General features: G+C 59.1%; 3 protein-coding genes across 3 annotated transcripts; 1 reads left to right on the plus strand and 2 right to left on the minus strand.

Moving 5' to 3' along the window:
• Positions 1-2,361: 2,361 nt before the first annotated feature.
• Positions 2,362-3,171, minus strand: PTH2 (parathyroid hormone 2). Its single transcript, XM_054588532.1, has 2 exons — positions 3,050-3,171; positions 2,362-2,536 (listed from the first exon to the last, which is right to left on the minus strand). Exons 1-2 carry the CDS (start codon positions 3,169-3,171, stop codon positions 2,362-2,364), a joined length of 297 nt encoding a protein of 98 aa, XP_054444507.1.
• A 2,493-nt stretch (positions 3,172-5,664) lies between these two features.
• GFY (golgi associated olfactory signaling regulator) lies at positions 5,665-7,886 on the plus strand. The gene is made up of 3 exons (XM_054588534.1): positions 5,665-6,835; positions 6,922-7,095; positions 7,687-7,886. Exons 1-3 carry the CDS (start codon positions 5,665-5,667, stop codon positions 7,884-7,886), a joined length of 1,545 nt encoding a protein of 514 aa, XP_054444509.1.
• A 434-nt stretch (positions 7,887-8,320) lies between these two features.
• On the minus strand, positions 8,321-18,615 carry SLC17A7 (solute carrier family 17 member 7). Its single transcript, XM_054588533.1, has 12 exons — positions 18,494-18,615; positions 14,499-14,751; positions 13,044-13,162; positions 12,668-12,782; positions 12,503-12,590; positions 12,230-12,316; positions 11,996-12,138; positions 11,213-11,362; positions 10,908-11,040; positions 10,163-10,273; positions 9,833-9,960; positions 8,321-9,604 (listed from the first exon to the last, which is right to left on the minus strand). Exons 1-12 carry the CDS (start codon positions 18,553-18,555, stop codon positions 9,311-9,313), a joined length of 1,683 nt encoding a protein of 560 aa, XP_054444508.1. The 5' UTR covers positions 18,556-18,615; the 3' UTR covers positions 8,321-9,310.
• Between the last annotated feature and the right edge of the window lie 1,462 nt (positions 18,616-20,077).

Genomic DNA, 20,077 nt, shown 5'->3' on the forward strand with positions numbered 1-20,077 from the left:
GTACACTGACACATGAGTTCCTGCAACACTCACCTGTACTACAAGAGGCCCAGCCTCCAGAAGATAACTCCATTTTGGGGGGCCTCCCACCTTACATGAATGCAGTCATGAAACTAAAACCCAACCCAGGTCAAGATATAGAACAGTCCCAGCACCACAGAGCCTTCCACGGGAGAGTTTTGTGCAAGGGAGGGGCAGAGTCCCACCTATATAAAGACAGATAGTGATAGAGGTAGTTGCAGGGTCTTCAGGAGCCCCCAAAAGGCACCTAACTCAGCCTGGGAGGCTAGAGATTTCTTCCCAGAGAAGTGACATCTGTGTTTCGTCTTGAAAGATGGCTAAGGCTGGTTACAGTGAGCAGGGGCTGAGGAGGATGTCACAGGGAGGAAACAGTATGTGTGAAGACCGTGGGTGGGAAGGAGCCTCTGTGTGGAGAGCCATAGGCAGCACCCTGTTGCTAGGATTTAAAAAAAAAAAAAATGTTGTGAAGCCAGGAAAAGATTCAAGTCTACAGAGTGGTGAAAAATAAGATAGAAGGGTGGGCAAGAGCCCACGAAAGGTTTTAAACACCAGCTTGAACTTTACTCCTAAGTGCCCAGGAAAGGGCTGTAAGTAGAAAAGGGACAGAATCAATTTGGAGTGGGAAAGAGACCTTCTGAGCCTGCAGAGGGGGGCGAATGATGGAGTGAGGCTGAGGCAGGAGGTGGGGAGAAGGCGGGGCCTGTGGTCCGGGTGGCAGAGGATGAGGTCGGAGCTGGGCCCCCGCGTGTGGGTGGAAAGAAGGGGAGGGTGAGGAGAGGCCGAGCAAGAAGGACAGAGTCGGCGACTGACAGGCTGTGGAGGGGGATGAAGAGAGAAAGCCAAGGACAGCACCTGACCCGGTGACTGGTAGACTGCGGAGCCATTGCCAAGATGAGTAACGAATGAGAATGGGCTCACTCTATTTGGGATAGAGTGAGTGTCAGGGTCCCAAGAGGTGGCTGGAGCCCTGAGCCCTGAGCCCTGAGGCGTCTGGGTGGTAGTAGCCATGGAGATCTAGGGAGGGAGTATGGGAAGGGTACAGGCCAAGACCCAGCTGCCAGGCCCTCCGGCTCGCAGCGCCTAGGAGAGTGCCTGGCGTGCTGTGCCTGCTCTTGAGACGTTTCTCCATCAGACTAGTGCAAAGGCTGAGACTTGGAAGTTGCATGGATTTGGGGTTCCAAGTATCCTTCTGTCCTTTGTTAGAGCTGGCAACTCAGGGAAATTACTCCTAACACTCAGAGTCTTGCATCTTTATTTGTAAAATTTGGCCAGCTCTGGATGATTTTGAGAAATACAGTTCGTTATTCAGTATTTCAACAATGTAGAAATGGGCCCACCCCACGGCCATAGGGGTCCACTTTCCGGAAGCGCAAATTGTGCATTTGTCAGACACCAGGAGCCCGCCCCGCCCTTCCCGCTGGCGGCCCCGCCCAGCTCCACCCTGTTGTCTATACCAATCAGAGCTTGATCCGCACGCGCGGCGCCAGAGCTCAAGGTTCAGAGCCCTCAGCGTCTAGTAGGGAGGAGGTTGCCATAGTCACCATTGAGGGGCAGGGCTGAAGGGCTGGCTGAGCGGGGGGGGGGAGAGAGAGAGAGAGAGAGAGAGAGAGAGAGAGAGAGAGAGAGAGAGATTCTTTCTGATTGGCTGCTTTCACTAGCCCAGGTGTCTCCCCCCCGCCCGCCCCCGCCCCCGCCCGCGCCCCCTGCCTCCAGAAGTCTGACTCCTGGTCCTCCCACTCCTCTTCCTGCCCCGTCCTGCCGCTCCGAGTCTCCCGCGAAAAACCCCCGAAGAAGCTGCTGGAGGCTGCTGCCAGAGAGGGGAAAACCCTTTTGTAACAAAAACGTTTGCTTCATGCTGGGCGCTGTGCTGATGTCATCTCATAATGTGCCTGGTTTGATCCTCAAATGAGGAAAAGGAAGCGCAGAGGTTCAGCCCTTTCCAATACCACACGACTAGGTTTGGGGAAATCTGGTCTTCAATGGCAGGTGCATCTCATATCAGAGTTCCTGGCCTCCCGACTGCGCCCAGAGAGAAGTCGAGATAAGAGAGCGGAAACGGCGAAATTTAGAGGAAACAGAGCTGGAAGAAAGTGAGACGGAGACCCAACGGAAGAAAAAAAGGAAGACACGAAGGAGTCAGGCGCGGGGCGGGGGGAGTTAAGAATAGAAGGAAGAGTTTTAGAGGCGACAAGAAGAGTGGAGAGAGGGGATTGAAGGGCGAGACGCCCGTGTAACCGGCGCTGGGCCCGCCCCCTACAAGCGCGCGCGCACACACACACGGAAGGAGGCGCAGTCCCAACGCACAGCAGGGTCTTTATTCACGTGCCCGCGGGCAGGCGCTCAGCGCGCGTCCAGCACCAGCAGCTTGTGCATGTACGAGTTCAGCCAGTGGCGGCGCTCCAGGGCCGCCAGCATCCGTGCGCGCTCCCGGAAGGCCGCGTCGTCCGCCAGCGCCAGGCTCCGCCGCGACACGCGGGTGGTCGGACGCTCCCAGACCGGGCTGGGGGAGCGGAGGCTGCGGGGAGACAGAGAGGGAGACGCGGTGACTGCGCGTGCGGGTTCGCCCGCCCGCTGCCGCTTGTCCTCGTGGCCTGACTCGAAGCCCAGTTTCCGCACCGTCTGTGGAGTGACTGGGGCTCTGTCCCTCTGTCTGTCTTTTTCTGTGCGGGAGTCTGTCCCTCTGTTCGCCAGGTTCGGAGCTCCTTGAGTTTGGAGACTCTGGGCCCTGGTCCGCCTCGGCACTCAGCGCACAGCCTGGCCCGCCCCAAGAACCCAATCATCGCCGTTCGAGGAACGAATCCGTCTCTGCTTTGACTCCTCTTAAGTCTCTCAGTGCCTTTTCAGAATTTTTTTTAATCCCTTTCTCTCGCCCATTCCGTGTCCCCCAGCATCTCTCCTCACCCTCGTCCCTGTCTTCTCTCTCAGTCTCTCTCCCCCTCGCTGAGTCTCTCTTCCCCTTTCTCTGGGGCCTTTTCGCACCTCGCTGAGTCCCCACCCCTTCCGGGGAACCCGGGGGCACCGCACGTACCTGAAGACCCCCGCGGGGGGCAGGGCGACGCCCGCGGCAGTACGGACGCCCCAGGGCACAAGCAGCAGGAGCAGCAGCAGCAGCCGCACCCGGGAGCTCCTGGGCACCTGGCGAGTCTCCATCACCTGTGGAGAGGAGGGAAGGGTTCCGTGAGACGCGTGTCCTGGCCCAGAACCTCGGAGTTTATACCCACCCCCGGCAGCCTGGTCGCAGGGTCCCCTACCGCGCAGTGGGCTCTGGCAGCGAGGCTGGCAGCCCCCTTATATCCCTTGCGCAGCCCCCGCAGCGGGCAGTGACGCAGACCAGGGGGCTAGGGGCCGGGCACGCGGGGTCAGCCTCCCCCCAGGCTCATTAGGAGCCGCCAGCTGTAATGAGGAGCAGAGGGTGGGGGCCCCCGCCGCTGCCTTGGCGGCAACCAACTAATTGGGACCAGGATGTGGGACCTCAGGAACAGCGGGAGGGGGGAGAGACAGACAGACAGAGAGGTGGACACGGGGGGTGTGTCAGAGGGATAAAAATAGAGACCGGCAGAGGGACCATCAGAGCAGAAGCCAGAGACACAGAGAGAGAGAGAAAGGGACTGGAAAAGCCACAGTGGAGGGACTAATGGGGAGAAGCAGAGACACAAAGAGATGAAGTAACCATGAGAAGGAAGGACAGAAACAGAGTGACAGAGGAGAGAAAAGAGGAAGAAAGGAAGGGAGAGAGAAGAAAGAAGGGAATGGACAAAGAGGGCCAGCGAGAGATGAGGGGAAAGGCTCTCAGGGAGAGGGAAGGAAATGAAGGGTAGCCAGCCCGGGCAGAGATGCCCTGAGATAAACCCCGGCGGGGAGAGAGCCAGAAAGACAGTGTGAGACAGGGAAGGGACAAAGGCAGGAGGAGACAAAGGGTAGGTGTGGTGGGGGGTGTGAAGGCAGGGAAAGTGTCGGGAGAAATCAGGAAAGTCTGAGAGAGCTGGCGAAGAGGGAAAGAGAGACTGGACCGTGCGCTGCCGTGCGGAAGTGCCTAACCCTTCTCGGGTAGGGGTTTGGGGGTGTGATGAAGATGAGCCCCAGTCCACATCCACACTGGCTCTTAAGGGGGTGCATTCTACACAGCGGGGAGGTGGGCAAAGGCTGGGAAGCCCCAGAGACAGTAGCAATCTGGCAAGACTCCTAGTTCCCCAGCAAGGAGAGGAACGTGGCCTGCACCGGGCTCCTGGGTTTAGGAATGCGGGGGACAGGGAACAGACTCCTGGATTCTGGTGGAGCAGGGGCCTGGGGACCTATATTTCTGGATCTGAGGAGAAGGGACTGAGGGGCTTGACTCCTGGTGCTTGATGTAGGAGGGCGCCAGGGAGCTGGGCTCAGGCTGGGTGCCAGAGAGGAAGGAGCCCTGCTTCCAAAGGGAAAAGAGCTTAGTTGGGCCACATCCCTCCACCAAAGGACCCAGTCTCTATCTCCCTTCCCCGTTCCAGAGACAATGTCTTTTATCCCTTTAAGAGCCCAAGCTTGTCGCTAGGCTCCCAAGGTCCCCAGGGAGGGGGTCAGGTGCATCACCCGGGCACCTGGGACCCAACCTCCTGCTGCCCCACCCAGAGCTATTCTGCAGCACTCGCTGATCTCTGCACCCAGCTCTGCTCCCTGCTGTTATCTTGGACCCCACTAACCAGGTAGGAGACCCCAGGGCCCCACGTGACCTTGTCCCATCCAGGTGTCTGCCACACCTACCTCCGCCTGACCACAGACCTCGGCACCTCTGCCCCAGACCAGCACCCGAGACCCTGAGACCTAAACTCCGTCCTCCATAAACAGGAAGACCGGAGTCCCCCACAACGCTCCCCCTGCAGGCTGAGGAATCCAGACCCTACACCCCACCTCTGGAAGCCCCGACTCACAGTTCCCAGCCTCCTCAGTCTCCTAACTCAGAACCCAAGGGTTCGAGACTTCCATTTCCTTTCTCCCCTGTATTCCAGCCCCCCCCCCAAGCTTGGCTCCCTCAAATTTCTAGGCATCTGAACCTTCAGTTTCTCCTCTCTAAAGGACCAGGAATTTAGACCCACAGTCCCCTCCACCCTCTGGGAACCGAGAGTCTAAACCCGCAGGAGCCTCCTTGAGCAGGACCCAGGAGTCTCCTCCTCCCTCACATCCAGCACTTCAGACCCCCAGCCCCCGGGCGCTCCTTCCGATCCCCCTCCAGCATAACAACTGTTGAGTCAAGAGGTCCCAGGGGCCCCGGGAGAGGAAGGGATCCCGTGTCCGTTCCGAGATCTACATCCTTCGAAATCGAAGTTGAGGAGATCTGGGGACTTTGAGAGGTGTCATTTTCCCCCCAAATTTTCTGGGATGCCCTTGGGGAAACAGGTAAGGAAATTAACTACGAATCCCAAGAAGCCGCGCGCCTCAGTGTCCCTTAGCTACGGCGGCCAAAGCCCCAGCCTTCAGGCACTTGCAGCTGGGTTCTCCCGCTTTCCCCGGTGCCGAGCGGGGCGGGGACTGTGGTCCACCCGGGGACCGCTGGGCGAGGCCTTCGAGCGTGGGCGTGGCCTCGGGGAGTGGGCAGGGACTCCCGGGCAACTTCCTGCCTTAACCCTTTTTTTCCCCTCTCCCCCGCAACTATAGGCGTCTTCCAGAGCAATGAAACCCTTCAGCCCCATCCCCTTCCTCTTCGTCTTCCTCCTCGCGGAGCTGGGTTCCAAGGCCGCACCTTCGGTCTCACCGACTGTGAGCGCCGACTTCCCAAGGACGGGCCATCCCTCAGAAACCTCCCCTCCAGCTTCTGAAAATTCCACTCTCTACCATCCTAACCCAGAATCCCCTGGGGTTGCTTCTCCTGAGCCCTCCAAGACGCCTTATGCGTTTTCCCCTGAGCCCTCTCCCCGCGACTTTACTGAGACTCCCGACCCTGGCCTTCGAGAACCCCCCCACCCAGGATCTCTGGAGATCCCCAAATCTAACTCACTCAACACCTCTATATCAGAACCCCTGGAGACCCCCCAAATTAACTCCTCCCAAATGACACATCCGGGACCTTCTGAGACCCCCACACTGGGCCCGACTGAAATTCCACACCCGGATTCCCCTGAGACCCCTAAATCTAATTCCTCCAAAACTTCTCACCCAGCATCTCCTGGGACCCCGAATCCTGACCCTCCCCAAACTCCACGCCAAGGATTCCCAGGGGTTCCCAAACTTAACTCCACTGAAATCTTACATGCAGAAGCCCCTGATCCTGACCCCACCAAAACCTTTCACCCTGAAACTTCAGAAACTTATGACCCCAACACCACTGCACCCCCACACTCTGAACTCCTTCAGACTCTTGTCCCTGGCCCTGTCAGTACCCTGCTCCCAGAATCCCACATAACCCACCACTCTGGTCCCACTGAAACCCCCCAATCAAAACTGCCCGCACTCCACTACCAAGATATAACAGAGATCCCCATGGAATCTGACCCTGGAATTTCCCCCAGTCTCCACCAAGAAACGCCTGCACCCGTCAAGGCCCAAGCTACTGCCCTAAATGAGCTGTCCCTGAATATCGGACCAGAAACACTTGCAGCCACCCAGCCCAACTCCCTTAAATTGCCCGCCGCAGATTTCCCTGGGACCGCTGAGCCCATGGCCTCCCAGTACCCTAGTCCCAAAGGGCCAGATGCCCCTCCTCCCTCCTCCCGGAGTGCGGACGCCCCTGCTCCTCCAGGGTCCCGCAGTCAGCCGGCCCCCGCCACTCTGCGGGCCCCCCAGCGGCGCAGCCGAGGTGAGAGGGTCAACACTATCATCGTGGTGGAACGAGTGGAGGAGACCGGTGAGGGCCTAGGACCCGGATCCCCGGGTCTGTGGGAGGAGGGCGCTGGGAGTTTAGATTGCTTATTCCCTGGCTCCTTCCTTCAGGCGTGACCCTGGTGGGGCGCCCCCGGGGCGCGGCAGGCGGCGCCCTCTGCCTTTTCTTGGCCGGGACCGGGCTGCTAATCGGCGTTTTCCTGCTGCTCTGGTGTCTCTACCGCCGGGGGGCTCGACAGCGGTCCTTCGCACATCATCGGCTTCCAAACGACGGAGATGAGCCGGGTGAGTGTCCCTTACAGCGCCCTGCCCTGAATGCCTGCCCCTTTTCTTAACCTGCTCTCTCGTGGCACTTTAGGGCGCCCCGCCAAGAAGTTCAGGTTCCCCCATCCAAAGTCAACAGAAGCCCTGACCCCTCTATAGCCAGGTCTTGCCCCCCAATTCTCAGAAAATTCTCTCACACACACACACGCACACACATCCAGTGCCTCCCACAGACCAGCTGGGTGCGACTGGGCTGTAGGCTCGGAGCCACCGGTCCCTGCAGGCCCCGCCCCTTCCCGTCCTGGAGCCCTGCGATCCCCGCCCACTCCACTTCAGGCCCCGCCCCTTCACCTCCAGGAGCCCTGCGATCCCCGCCCACTCCACGTCAGGCCCCGCCCCTTCACCTCCTGGGGCCCTGCGATCCCCGCCCCTGACGCGTGAGCACCACGCCCCCTCGGCTGCTCCGGGGCCCTAGCCCTTTGATTAGAAAACCCAGGTCCGACGGGACGTCAGCATCCTCTCTCTCTCCCGTCTTCTCTTTGGCCGGCGGTGCAGCAGTGGGGGCAGGCCCCTTGTCAGCCTGGGAATGACCTCGCCCCTTTGCTCCCGTAGTTATGCATTTGGACCCTCCGAAGGAGCCCTACGATCTCTACTTTTATGCGCCGGACGCTTGGGTCCCTTCCCACATCGCCACCAAGCAGCCGCCGCCCACTCCTCCGCTGCCGCCCAAGCTGCCCCCGCCGCCCCGCGGGGGCCGCCCCCAGCGTCTGGAGCCGCTGTCCCCCGCCACGCTCCCCAACAACTTTGCGTGAGCCCCGCCGGGTCCCACAGATCCTATCCTCCTGGCATGCTTTTTGCTTCATAGCGGTCCTCTCAGACAGAGTCCAATACAGAAATGCTTTCGCTGTGACCGGAGAACACCGGCTGAGGCCGAATAAATCACGCCTTCCCCCCGGTAGACACCTCCTCTGGCCTGAGTCCTGGAGGAGGAGGGTGGCAGGGGTCCTAGAATACCGGGCCTGCAGGGGGGGTACTGAGGGCTGGGAAGCGTGGGCCTGAGGGAGGAGGGGCCGGGCCGGGGGGCGGGGCCGAAGCGCCTGTGACTGCCACGCCTCTGACCCAATGAGGACGACCAGGTGTGTACACCAAAGCATTTTATTGGGAGTGGGGCAGGGCAGGATTTACAGTCACAGCGACGGAGACACAGAGACACACCCTGCCCCGGGAAAAACACCCCTTACCCCAGCCCCGTTCCCTTTCCTGGGATTCTGAGACTTCGCCTACCTACGTTCCCCAAATTCTCAGCTGCAAGAGAGGAGTCTGGGAGGGACAGTCTCCCAGATTTTGAGTCATTTAGCCCCTGAGGGACACAACAAATGGCCACTGAGAAGATACGGGTAGTTTGGAACCACCCAGGAGAATAAAGTGCAAGGAAGTGGGGGGAAGAGGGACACCTTGAAACCACCATGGGGAAGTTCAATGCTGGTGGCTTCAAACCATTGATGAACTTGAGCAGCCACTATGGAGACCTGAAGAAAACTGTGTCAGAAAAAGTGCATCGGGGTGGAGTGAGGCATACTGATAAAACCGCCATTTTGGTTGTTTCCCTAGAAATTGTGCGAAGCTAGGGAGGTCTTGGGGAATTTGGTGTTTCAGCAGTTCTGCTGGTGGAGGGAGGAGTGAAGAGGTTGGGGAAGGTGTCTTGAAACTGCCATTTTCCCTCGGAAACGCTGGTGAGAATCAATCTCTAAAGTGGTGAGGGTGGGTGATCAATCAAACCAATCTGGAAGGTGCAGGATAGAGTTAGGAGAGATCTGAAACTTCTAGAGGGAGACCTTGAGTTTTTCTGAAAGGAGAGGGGGCTGAGTAATCTCAGGGTCCCTGGGGTTGAAGGAACAGGGGGAGGTGCCTCAAAACCACGAGAAAGAGTGAGAGATTGAACTGTCCATTCAAATAAAACCCTGAAAGGAGAGATTTGAAACCACTGAGGCAGAACAAGTGGAGAAGGGAACCTTTAGGGGGATCTGGGTATCCTTGAAACCGCCGGTCTGCAGCTTCACTACCCCTGAGAGGCCATCGGGAAAGGAGAGAGATCTGACAGCACTAGGAACAAGGGCGAGTGCTTCTTGGGCCTGAGGCAGGGCAGAGAGGACTGGGGTTCCTTGACACTGCCACTCAGCCCCGAGATGTGTGGAGTGGAGGTTCTGGAAACTGCCATTCAGTGGGAGGCACGTGGTCAGTAGTCCCGCACAGGGGGTGGGGGTCTTGGGGGCTGAATTGTGCTGTGTGTGGCCCCATAGGAGGGAGGGGGAGCAGGGGGCGCCCCGGGGGGCTCAGCTTCATCCTCCATTTCGCTTTCATCACTGCCAGCCAGCTGGTCATGGCCCACAAAGCCACACTTCTCTTCGCTCATCTCCTCAGGCTCTGCCCACGGCTGCTTCTCTCCAGAAGCGAAGACCCCATAGAAGATAACACCTCCGTAGTGCACCAGAGAGGCAATTAGGAATACATACTGCCACTCCTCCCGAGTCTGTGTGGGGACAAAGAAGGAGATGAGGCTGGAGGTCAGAGAAAGAGGAGTCGATGTGAGAACTTGAGAGGGGGAGGGGAGGCCCCGAGAAAGGGAGACAGATCCAGAGAGAAGCTGAAAGGCAGCTAGAGAGGGCAGGGGCAGGGCCCGGGGTCGGGGGGTGCCCTGCATCAAGGAGGTGCCACGCACGGAGGTGGAGAGCGAGCAGGTCAGGGCACGTGCACCAACCTTGTGCTTGGTCATGGCACCCACGATGATGGGGCACACCATGCCCGACAACGTGCCCACGCCGTTGGAGATGCCCATGAGGATGCTGGCATAGCGCGGGGCGATGTCCAGGTGGTTCACGTTGAACCCTGGCAAGGTGAACCAGGAGGCATCACACCTGAATCTCCCTCCAGGGACTCCTGCTCCATCCCTTCCCCCACTCCTTCCTCCCCCCTCCCTGGGGCTCTTTCTAGCCCATCTTTGGCATGGCTGGGAGGTCCCCTTCCTGAGCCGGGAAATTCCCCACAACGCTGTCCAGATTCCCACAAGCTGCGGATTCGCGGTTCTCACCAGAGATGGCGAAGCCGCTGAAGCCCACCGCGAGGACCAGGAAGGAGATGGCCACGCCCTTGGAGTGCGAGTAGCCGACCACCAGCAGCAGCGTGGCTTCCATGCCGAAGCCTGCAGAGGGCCCCCTCATCTGAGCGCCAGCCGCCCCTCACCCTCTCTCCAGGCCGAATATCGCCCCTGCCCGCCTCTACCTACTCCATCCCTATCCCTGGCTTTGTCCCTCATTCCACCAGCGCCAGCCCTAAGCCTGGCCCTGGACCACCCACCCACACGGGCTCCAGCGCCCCAGCTGGGCCCTCCATGGCCCCGCCCCCGAATGGGCCATTCCCTGAAGACTCAGGGTTCCAGTCCCACCCGTGCACCTTCACATCTTCCGTCCCTGTCCACACTCCCTTAGGCGGTACAACCGCCCAGACCCCACTCATAGCCGCTGTTCATCACACTTAGCATCCATTCCGCCCTGTCCCCGTGTGGGCCCAGCTTGCAGACCCAATTAGGGCTTGCCTCTGCTCCACCTGCAGAGTCACACAAAATCCCCGCCCTGCGCCAACGCCTAAGACTGCCACCTGAGATTCTGTTCCATCCAGGCCCGGCCTCACCGTGACCCCGCCTTTCTTGGACACACCCACCCCCGGGTCACGCCTCTGAGCCCACTCCATTCTCCCGCAGCCTCGCCACTTGGACGCGCCCCACCGCGCTCTGCCCGGCACAGTCCCAGACCAGGTCTAGGCCCCGCCCCACTCACCCCCGCAGTTCATCAGTTTGCGCACGTTCGTGGTGGACATGATACGGCGGCTTCTGAGGAAGTCAGCGATCTGGCCGCCGATGGGCACGATGATGGTCATGACCAGGTGGGGTAACGCTGACACCAGGCCCACCTGCGGCGGATAGAAGTACAGGGCAGGGGTTCAGGAGCCTCCGGCCGGGAGGCAGGCGTCTTCGCCCGGTTCCTGCACCATTCGCTCCTCCCTGTTCCTCCTTCCAACCCCTTGGGACCCAGGCCCCACTCCATCTGCCCTGCGCGCCCCTGCCCTCCCCACTAGGGCCAACCTTGCTGATCTCAAAACCGAACACTTCTTCGAAGTAGGCAGGCTGGGAAATCAGGAGCAGGTAGAACGTCCAGCTGCGGCAGAAGTTGGCCACGATGATGGCGTAGACTGGCATGGACGTGAAGAAGCGCCTCCAGGGTGTGTTAAACTTCTGTGAGGGAGGAGACGAGGGGCCTCTAAGACAGAACCCAGGGCTGCGCGCTCTCCAGGTCCCTTCAGGGACCTCACTAGAGTCCCGCGGAGACCCTGGTTTCCCGGCTTAACTAAAACCTCCAAGTACCCCGGAACGTCAGCCGGCTCAACCAGGTATGTCCCTGCGGGAGCCTGGCATCCACGCCTCTGATTCTTCAGGAATGCAGCGCTGCGGACGCTACAGTGGCCCCTCAGTTTCGCAGGTGTTGGGACTCGACGATGACCCTCAGGGACCCACAAATGTGGGCCCAGGAATCTCCTTTCAGTCAGGACTCCTAAATCTAGCCTCACGCACCCCCAAGTCTAGGTAAAACCCCCACATTCTAATCCCGCCTCTGCCGGTTTAACCACGCGCCAGACTGGTTCCCACCCACCTGGCGACCTAGGCCAGCCCTCAGCACCTGCTAATTGGTCCTCCCCCGGCTTTAACCCCGCCTCCTAGGTTCTAGCCCCGCCCACGTGGCTGTGCTCTTCGGTCTCCTCTGAGTCTACTAGAAACAACCACGATGGTTCGAAGCCCCCTTGTCTCCTCCTAGCCTGGACTTCTCTCCTCGCCCCACAGCGACCCCGCCCCGCAGGCTTGGGCCCAGACCGTGACGGGGTTCATGAGTTTGGCGCTCTCGCCGATGGCTTCTTCGATGTACTTGCGCTCCTCCTCCGAAATGCTGGGGTGCTGTGCGGGGGACTCATAAGAGACGATCAGCCAGAACAGGTACCAGAAGATCCCAAAGCTGCCTGAGAGGGTCAGGAGGGGGATGGAAGCGAGGTGACGACCGGCCTCGCTCCGCCCCTGTGCCACCCGGACCCAGGCGTCTGGGCCCCTCACCGTAGACGTAGAACACAGAGCTCCATCCTGAGTACTGCACCAGCACCCCGGCGAGAGGCATGGCGACCACCGCCCCAGCATAGGAACCTGAGGGGGTAATGCAGGGGAGAGAACAGGCCTATCTACACTCAGGGTCCAGGAGCGCGGACCCCCCGCCCTGTCTTTCCGGATCACAGAAGCCACAGCCCCTCCTCCCACAGACACCTCGGGCCGGGTGCCCAACCCCCTCTCTTCCCAGACCCACAATTCTAGATCCCAACCCCCGTCTCTCACCGCAAAAGGCTGTAGTCGCCAGGCGACTCCGCTCTAAGGGAGGGGCCCATTTGCTCCAGATCCCATGGCAGGCGGGGTACGTGACCCCCTGGGGAGAAGAAAGCCAAAGTCAACGAGAAGAGGTGGGGTCAGACGGGGGCGGGATCATATGGGGTGGGGCTTTACCTCTACCAAGCCCTGCAGGATCCTCACGAAGATGACACAACCGTAGTGGACTCGGGCAGCCGAGGGGATCAACATGTTTAGCGTGGATGTAGCAACAATAGCAAAGCCGAAAACCCTGATGGGAAGAGTTCATGATCCGACAAAAGGGTTCAGCTATCCCACCATGCCTACGATTCTGCTCTTTCTGGCACAACAGAACCCGGTTTCCCAGAACCCCAGGTCCCACCTTCCACAAGCATAAGCCCCCCCTCTCTCTAAGACCCCGCCCCCTAGGGCCTTCCCACTTTCCCAGAGTCAGCCCCCAAGTGCCAGGCCTCTAACTCCAGCCACGCAACTGTACCCCGCGCCCACTTTGAGCTCACCCTCACCCCCATACCTGTTGGCTGCGAATTTTTGGCAGATAAATCCCCCTGGAATTTGGGTGACAATGTAGCCCCAGAAAAAGGAGCCGTGTATGAGCCCAACAGTCTCTGGATCCCAGTTGAACTGAGCTTTCTGTGGGCCAAAAGACACATCAAACCAGCCTTGTGCCTCAGTCTCTGCCCCTCCACCAATCAGCACCCAGACTTAGCTCCTTGGGCAATCAACAACAAGGATCCTCTCTCAAACATCTGCCTATCAGAGCTAAGGCCCCTTTCCGTCCTTCCCAAACTAGCTTTCTCCAGGTTGCTAGGGCCAGTATTATCTTAGCAACAAGGTCTGCCGCTGCCTAGACGCCACACTCTGCTGTTTCCCTGCCTCGGTGCCCCTTCTCTGACTGTCTAGGGGCCCCCATAAGGGGTGGAAATGCTTTCCCTACTTCTAACGAACTTAAGAACGGTTTGCAGAGTAACCTGGAGACAAGAAGTAGCTGAAGAAGCGGACCTGACTGGAAGGGAGCTAGAGCGGGAGTGGGCCCCAGTCATAATCAAAACTTTATTTTCTGAGAAAGAGAGAGGCACGGCCCACGCTGAGATTAATATAGGAAGAGGCCCTCGCCAGGTAGCTCAGTCAGCTAGAGTGCATTTCAGATAGCCAAGGCTGTGGGTTCCACCCCGGGTCAGGGCACATACAAAAATCAACCAATCAATGCATAAATAAGTGGAACAACAGCTCAATGTTTCTCTCTCTCTCTCTCTCTCTCTCTCTCTCTCTAAGAAAATCAATAAACATTTTTTTTAAAATTAGGCAGAGCCCTGGGTGGTGTGGCTCAGTGGACTGAGCGTCAGCCTGCGTACAGAAGGGTCGCAGGTTTGCTTCCCAGTCAGAGCACAAGCCAGGGCTGCGGGTCAGGTCCTCCACTGGGGGCGTGTGAGAGGTAGCTGATGCTTCCCTTGCATATCGATGTTTCCCTCTCTCCCTCCCTTCCCTTCTCTTAAAAAATAAAAATAAAATCTTTTTAAAAATAGGGAGAAAATCTGATGTGAGGCGGGATTTGGGTAACGGCCACAGCAGACGAAGTAGGATTTAGCAGCGGCGAAGCTTCAGAAAAGCCAGGATTAAAATTCAGTGGGGAGCCTGTGACGGGACTGGAATAAAGTAGATGGGACACTGGGACAGGTGTAGGACACAGAGGGAGCAAAAGTTGCCGGGAGGTCCAAAATGGAGAAGGGACAACAGAGAAGGAAACTGATTCGGGGGCAGAGTCTACATTTTAAAATTAGGGACTTGAAAACAATAGGGGCGGGGCTTGTGAAAGAACGATCCCTGAGGCACTAGCAGAATTGAAGGGGCGGTGCAAGTGGGCGGGGCCGCTTAGGGGTCCACTGGGAGGGGGCGTGGCCTGGTTTACGCGCGGTCGAGCGTGACGTCATTAGGGCGTGGCAGTCCCGCGGCTCGGACCCTGAGCTACCTGCACCACCAGGTGGCCCCCGCGGTGGGTCGTGCTGTTGTTGACCATGGAGACGATGGCCACGCCCAGGTTGCAGCGGATGCCAAAACTGATGCAGAATCCCAGACCGCTCATGATGGCGATAATGTAGCGGCGAGGGAGGCCGAAGCAGGTGCAGTCCACCACCGGCGGGTCCCGAGTCTGCGTCGTGACGGGGCGCCCGTCAGCACTCAGCTCCAGAGTCTCTGCACCTTCCTGCCGCTTCTCCAGAAGGCTGCGGGGCAGCAAGAGTCAAGGACTCGGACGTCCAGGGCCCAGCCCCCTCCTCCCTGTGACACAGGAGTCCAGGGCAAAACCTCCTGCTTGAAAAAGACCCAGGATTCTACCTAAGCCCATATTCCCTCCTTCCTTCTCCAGGAGTCCATCCCTTTCTTGCCTCAGGACCTAGGAATCCCCCCTCTCCATCTCCCTCAGATCAGGAATGCCGCACCCCCAGCCTCCTTCGCCACCGCCCCAGCCTCAGGTTCTGAGGTCCTCGATTCCCTTCTCTCGCAACCCTGTCATCTCTCAACTCAGGGGTTTTAGACCCCACACTACCCTTTGTCATCCAAAAGCCTCCAGCCCGCACTCCCCACCCCAAGGACCAGAGACTCTCTCTAGCCCCCTCCCTCAGATATGAGTCTATTTGAGCAAGCAAAAGGCGCTAAGGAGATGCTTCAGCAAAGGTGTCAAAAGAACAGATGCTTCTCAGCCACGTCTGCTATATATACCGACGCCCCTCCTCCCTGGCCCCCTGGGGCGTGCCCTTCCCTGCTTCCAGGCCCCAGGTGTGGGGCTGACATCCAGCTGATTCCATTCAGCCACCAGAAGCACATTCCTAGGGACTCTGGGGTGGGGCGTTGTCCAGGGCCCTGGAATCTGGCCGCCCAGCCGGGCATCCCTGGGGAACCTTGAGTCCAGGCTGTCAGCCTCAGGGATAGGGAGGAGGGCTGGCGGGTGGTGTCCTGGCAAGGGACAGATGGCCCTGGTAGGGGGATTGGCTCAGTCCCCAGCGAGGCTCTCGCCCCCGCCTGTTCTGGATCAGGGATTGAGTCTGTGATGACGGATGGGATACTTGGAAGGCCAACATACACCCAGAGAGAGGCTGCAGGGAGAGAGGTCCAGAGGCGTGGAGAGACCCGAAAGGAGAGTGAGGCGGGGGAGAGGCCGAGGTGAAGAGGGTCAGAGACACAGAAGGAAGAGAGAGATCCAATGAGAAGGGGACAGAGACCCAGAGAGGCAAGAAGAGAGTAAAATAGGGACAGAGGCCCCAGGAGAAGGGGGAACAGGACAGTGACCCGGAGAAGGTGGGGACAGAGATCCAAAGACAGGGGACAGAAACCTGGGAGAGAGGACATAGATACAGAGACGCAGAGCACTGAAAGATAAAGAGACTAGGAGACCAAGGAGACAGGCTGGGGACGTGATTTGTGAGGTGCGGCTCCCTTCTGAGGTGGGGAAGCAGCCAGAGGATCGGGCTGGATCCCAGGAAGGGGCTAGAACAGATGGAGGCGAGGGAGACTGGGACGGGGGAGGAAAGAACAGCCAGACGGTCTGGGGGGAGGCGGTGGAAGAGATGAGAGAACACAGTCACCCTCCCCACCCTAGAACTTAAGAAGGAGGGAGAAACCTTAAGAAACAGGATGAGGTGGGGGGAGTGGGGAAGTCGACTGAACCTAGAAGGATGAGAAATGAGACCTTGAGAGAGAGGAACAGGGAGCCAGAGAGAGAGGGACAGAAGCCCCCAGAATGACTAGTATGGGGTGGTAGAGACTGCCCCTCCCACCGGAATATGTCAGCCAATGAGATTAGACTTTGACCCAGGTTGAAATCAGATGCTATTTGACCCTGAAACTCAAGATGTGGTTGCAGCCTGCAGTTAGCCAAAATAAAAATGTCTCAATCTCCGGATCTCTCTCTCTGCTCCTCTCTGGTTCTCCGTCCACTCTCCCAGGTCTCTGTCCCCTTATGTCTCCTTGTTTCTCCCTTCTCTTCCCATTGCACAACTAAGGAAACCAAGGCTCAGGGAATGAAAGTGGCAATGCCCAAGGTCACCCACCAGAAGAGTGATGGGACCCGCTCACCTCCTGGGGCCAGCCCCGCCCCGCCCCAAGGCCTGGCACTGTGAGAAGAGGTACTTTGGCTCCTCCGTTCCCCATCCCCCCACCCCCGTGTCCTTGTCCCAAGTCGCCTAGTTTACCGTCTGTTTCCTGGCCTGAGGGAGTTCTCCACCCACTCGAGCATCACTCATCTCTAGGAAAATCTGCAGCCTCCACCCCAGGTTGGGGAGAGGCTGATGGGGGGGGGGGGTTTGAATGACGCCACTTGCGCTCAGCCTCCAATTTCCCCCTCTTCTTGGATTGAGCCTCAGTTTCCCCAGCTTGATCTGGAGGAGTCAAGGGAATCAGGGTGTTGAGTCCCGGATTCCATTGCACCTCCACCTGTCTCCAGTCATCACTGTGAACCCCAGGATTCAGACACAATGCTCTTTTCCACTCAGCCTCCTAGGTGGCTGTCCTGGTGGGGGCCTGGAGCTCTGTGGTCTCTAGGGACCCGGGAGGCAGCTCCGAGAGGGGCGAGTAGGGCACAGAGAGACCGAGAGAAACCCAGACACAGAAGAGCAGCTGAGAACCAGAGGCTGAGGGAGGGGGCCTAAGGAACACAATCCTCCCGCACTGCCCCCCACCCCAGCCCCCTTCGTGAGCACGTCTCTCTCTGTCTCCTGACTTCTCACTGGTGTATTTTGAGAAACTCGTGAAAGGAGGTGAGAAAAAGGGTGGGGAGGGGCTGGGAGATCGGGATAAGCAGGGGTGAGGTTATCTCAGCTTCCCCGCCACCTCCCCGTCACTGTGCCACCCACCTGCCCCCTCCCTGCTGTCCAGCCTTATTTCCACCTCTCCTGTTACTAGGGGGTGGGGTAACGGGGGAGCTAGGAGGTGATCTGCAGCAAGCAGGACTAGCATTAGACTTAGAGAAGGACTCGCGTGGCCTAGTGAGATGGATGGACGGTCAACTTAAGTTGGGGTCGGGGCTGTGGGCCACCCGGACGGGGTCTGAGAGAATGGCGGCAGGGACTGATCAGGTTATCTCCTACGCGCACTGTGGCCAGATATTTTTAGGCCTCTTCGAAGATGAGTAATTTCTCTGACTTGCAGCCAAGGCTGGGGTTGGGGGTGAAAGACTGGGGGGAGGTGTCCAAACTGCCCTGAGGACACCCAGGTCATGGGGGTCATCTCCCTGGAAGTCCCTCTTAGCTCTAGCTTACATCCTTTGGGAGGCCACATTTTTGACCTGCAACTCCCTTCTCCCTCAGATACCCAGAACCCCCTGGCTTCTTCCTCCCAGCTTAACTCTCCTCAAGGACAAGAACCCATGGGCCCCAATCCGCTTTAGCTTCAGATTAAACGCTCTGAGTAACGGAAACTGAGAAACAGTGATGGAGAGACCCAGGGTGGGGGGATGAACACCCAAAGAGAGAGGACAGAGACCCAAAAGGAGAGAGTCAGAGACCCCGAAAAAGGGGGACCGAGACCCCAACAGAGGGGTTGGTAGCAATTTAGTGAGAGCAATGGCCAGAGAATCGGAGAGAGAACAGAGACTGAGAAAAGGGGGAAGAGAGACCCAGAGGAAGGGGTGCAGAGGTCCAGAGAAAGGACGCAGAGAGAAGACAGGTGAACAGAGTCCCAGAAGTGGGACAGGGCTTCGGCGACCCAGGGAGAGGGGAACACACGGTCCCAGAGATAAGGGTAGGAGCCTGGAGCGGGGAGGGGGGAAGAAAAATAAACGAGGTGCTGAGCAAGATCGAACCAGGGACAGCGGCGCCGTCGGAGGCGGAGGAAGAACCTGGGCAGATGGGTGGACCCCCTCCATCCACTGGTATTACCGCCCGTCCGTCTGTCGGTCTGCGCCCGGGTGGGCATGAGCGTCTTCCTCGGACCCTCGCCCGCTTCCCCGCCCAGGACCCCCACCTCGCTCACCGGTGCAGCCTCCCGAGGGCGCGACCCGCCAGCTTCCGAAACTCCTCCTTGCGGAACTCCATGGTGGGGGCTGCCCCTGCGGCCGGTGCGCCCCCAGGGATCCCCCCGCCCGCGGGCCCGGGCGGCCGCGTCCGGGTTCCCGGGGTCCGCCCCGGCCCGGCCGGCCCCGCAGCTCCGCTCGGGGGGAAGGAGGCTGCGAGTGCGGGCTGCCTGGGGGCTGTCACCGAACCCAGCGTCGGGGGCGGGGCGGGGGAGAGGTCCCACCCACCTCGCTAGACCCCGCCCCTTGCATTACGGTCCGGCCCTCCCTTGGCAGCCCACTCATCCCGGTCTGCCCCCATCCTTTCATTTCTAGACCACACCTCTGGGGTCTGACTGTACTCCTGAGCGGCAGCGCCTCGATCCTGTCCGTTCCCCGGAGTTAGCCGCCTTCATCCTATTTCCCCCAGCTCCTTCTATCCCACGTTTTCTCTTCCCAATCTGAGATTCGCCACCTCCCCACTTCGGTTCCCCTAATTTCATCCCCGCATTTCCGTCTTGCTCTGAGTCTCCTTCGGCATCCCACCCTCTCAGTCTTATCCCTCCTCATTTCTGCGCCCTCCAGTTCCACATCTCGCCCCCGAATTCCCTCCCCGTCCCGCGTCCTCAGCCCCGGTTCCAACCTCCTCCTTCAGAAGGTTCTTTTCTTACTCGGGGAATCCTTTCCCCATCTCCATTCATCCACTGTCCCCTCTAGTTCTTCCCCCATCCAGTTTCTTCCTCTTTGACTTCCATCCATTTGTTTTCATCTTTTTTCCCCTTTAGAATTCCATCCCCTTTCTGTTTCCCCTTGGGACACAACCCTTTCCCAGTTCCTTGGTCCCCAATTTCTTCACTGTGCATAGACTGAGTTCCAACCCCGACGGTTCTACTGCTCCCTTCAGTCGCCAATTTTGACCCGGACAGTTTCGTCGCCTCCCGGGGAACTGTCCACTCTCTCAGGTCTGTCTCCACCCCCTGAGTTGTTCCTACCCCGAGTTCTATTCCCACCCGCCGAGTTGCGTGCTTTTCCTCTGGGGACCTGTCCCCGCCCCTCAATTTTTACTCCACCCCTGAATTCCAGCCCCGCCCCCCGGGGTTGAACTCGGACGTTTCCAGTCTGCTCTGCTCCTTTCTCTCCAGGCTGGCCCCTCACTCCGAGGCTGAGTCCTTCTCCATCCAGATCCAGGCCCCAGGAGGGCGCCCTTTTCACCACCGCCTCTCTGCGTCGGGCCGCAAATGCATTTGGGATTAAATTTTCATGATGTGGCACAGGCCCGCCAGGGGGTGGGGGGAGCATACGGAGAGGCGGACGGGCGCCACGGGCCGAGTGGCCCGGCGGCCACTGCCCCGCCGCGGCCTCTCGATGGGTCTTCTGAGTCTCACAGTTTTGCCTGAGTTTGAGAAACCCACAGGTCCCCGGGGAGGAGGGGTTGAAGGCTGGACTCCTGCGTCTAAAGGATGAGGCAGCTGGGGCTCGGACTCCGGGTCTGAAGGGGGAGTAGCCTGCAGAGCCGTGCATACGCGCCACCCTGTGGCGGCGGAATCCTCGGCCTGGATATGTAG

Source organism: Pteronotus mesoamericanus, unplaced genomic scaffold (genome assembly GCF_021234165.1).
Source record: "Pteronotus mesoamericanus isolate MK-2021 breed Mesoamerican mustached bat unplaced genomic scaffold, CSHL_Meso_final scaffold_137, whole genome shotgun sequence".
NCBI lineage: Eukaryota > Metazoa > Chordata > Mammalia > Chiroptera > Mormoopidae > Pteronotus > Pteronotus mesoamericanus.

Excerpts from the sequence above, each read along its gene's own strand:
- PTH2 (XM_054588532.1), bottom strand. The coding sequence starts at position 3,171 with ATGGAGACTCGCCAGGTGCCCAGGAGCTCCCGGGTGCGGCTGCTGCTG. Across the intron at positions 2,537-3,049 it reads CCCCCCGCGGGGGTCTTCAG|CCTCCGCTCCCCCAGCCCGG; the intron begins GTACGTGCGGTG and ends GTCTCCCCGCAG.
- SLC17A7 (XM_054588533.1), bottom strand. The coding sequence starts at position 18,555 with ATGGAGTTCCGCAAGGAGGAGTTTCGGAAGCTGGCGGGTCGCGCCCTC. Across the intron at positions 11,363-11,995 it reads AACTCATGAACCCCGTCACG|AAGTTTAACACACCCTGGAG; the intron begins GTCTGGGCCCAA and ends CCTCCCTCACAG. Across the intron at positions 9,605-9,832 it reads GTGCCATGACCAAGCACAAG|ACTCGGGAGGAGTGGCAGTA; the intron begins GTTGGTGCACGT and ends GTCCCCACACAG.
- GFY (XM_054588534.1), top strand. The coding sequence starts at position 5,665 with ATGAAACCCTTCAGCCCCATCCCCTTCCTCTTCGTCTTCCTCCTCGCG. Across the intron at positions 6,836-6,921 it reads GGAACGAGTGGAGGAGACCG|GCGTGACCCTGGTGGGGCGC; the intron begins GTGAGGGCCTAG and ends TCCTTCCTTCAG. Across the intron at positions 7,096-7,686 it reads AAACGACGGAGATGAGCCGG|TTATGCATTTGGACCCTCCG; the intron begins GTGAGTGTCCCT and ends TTGCTCCCGTAG.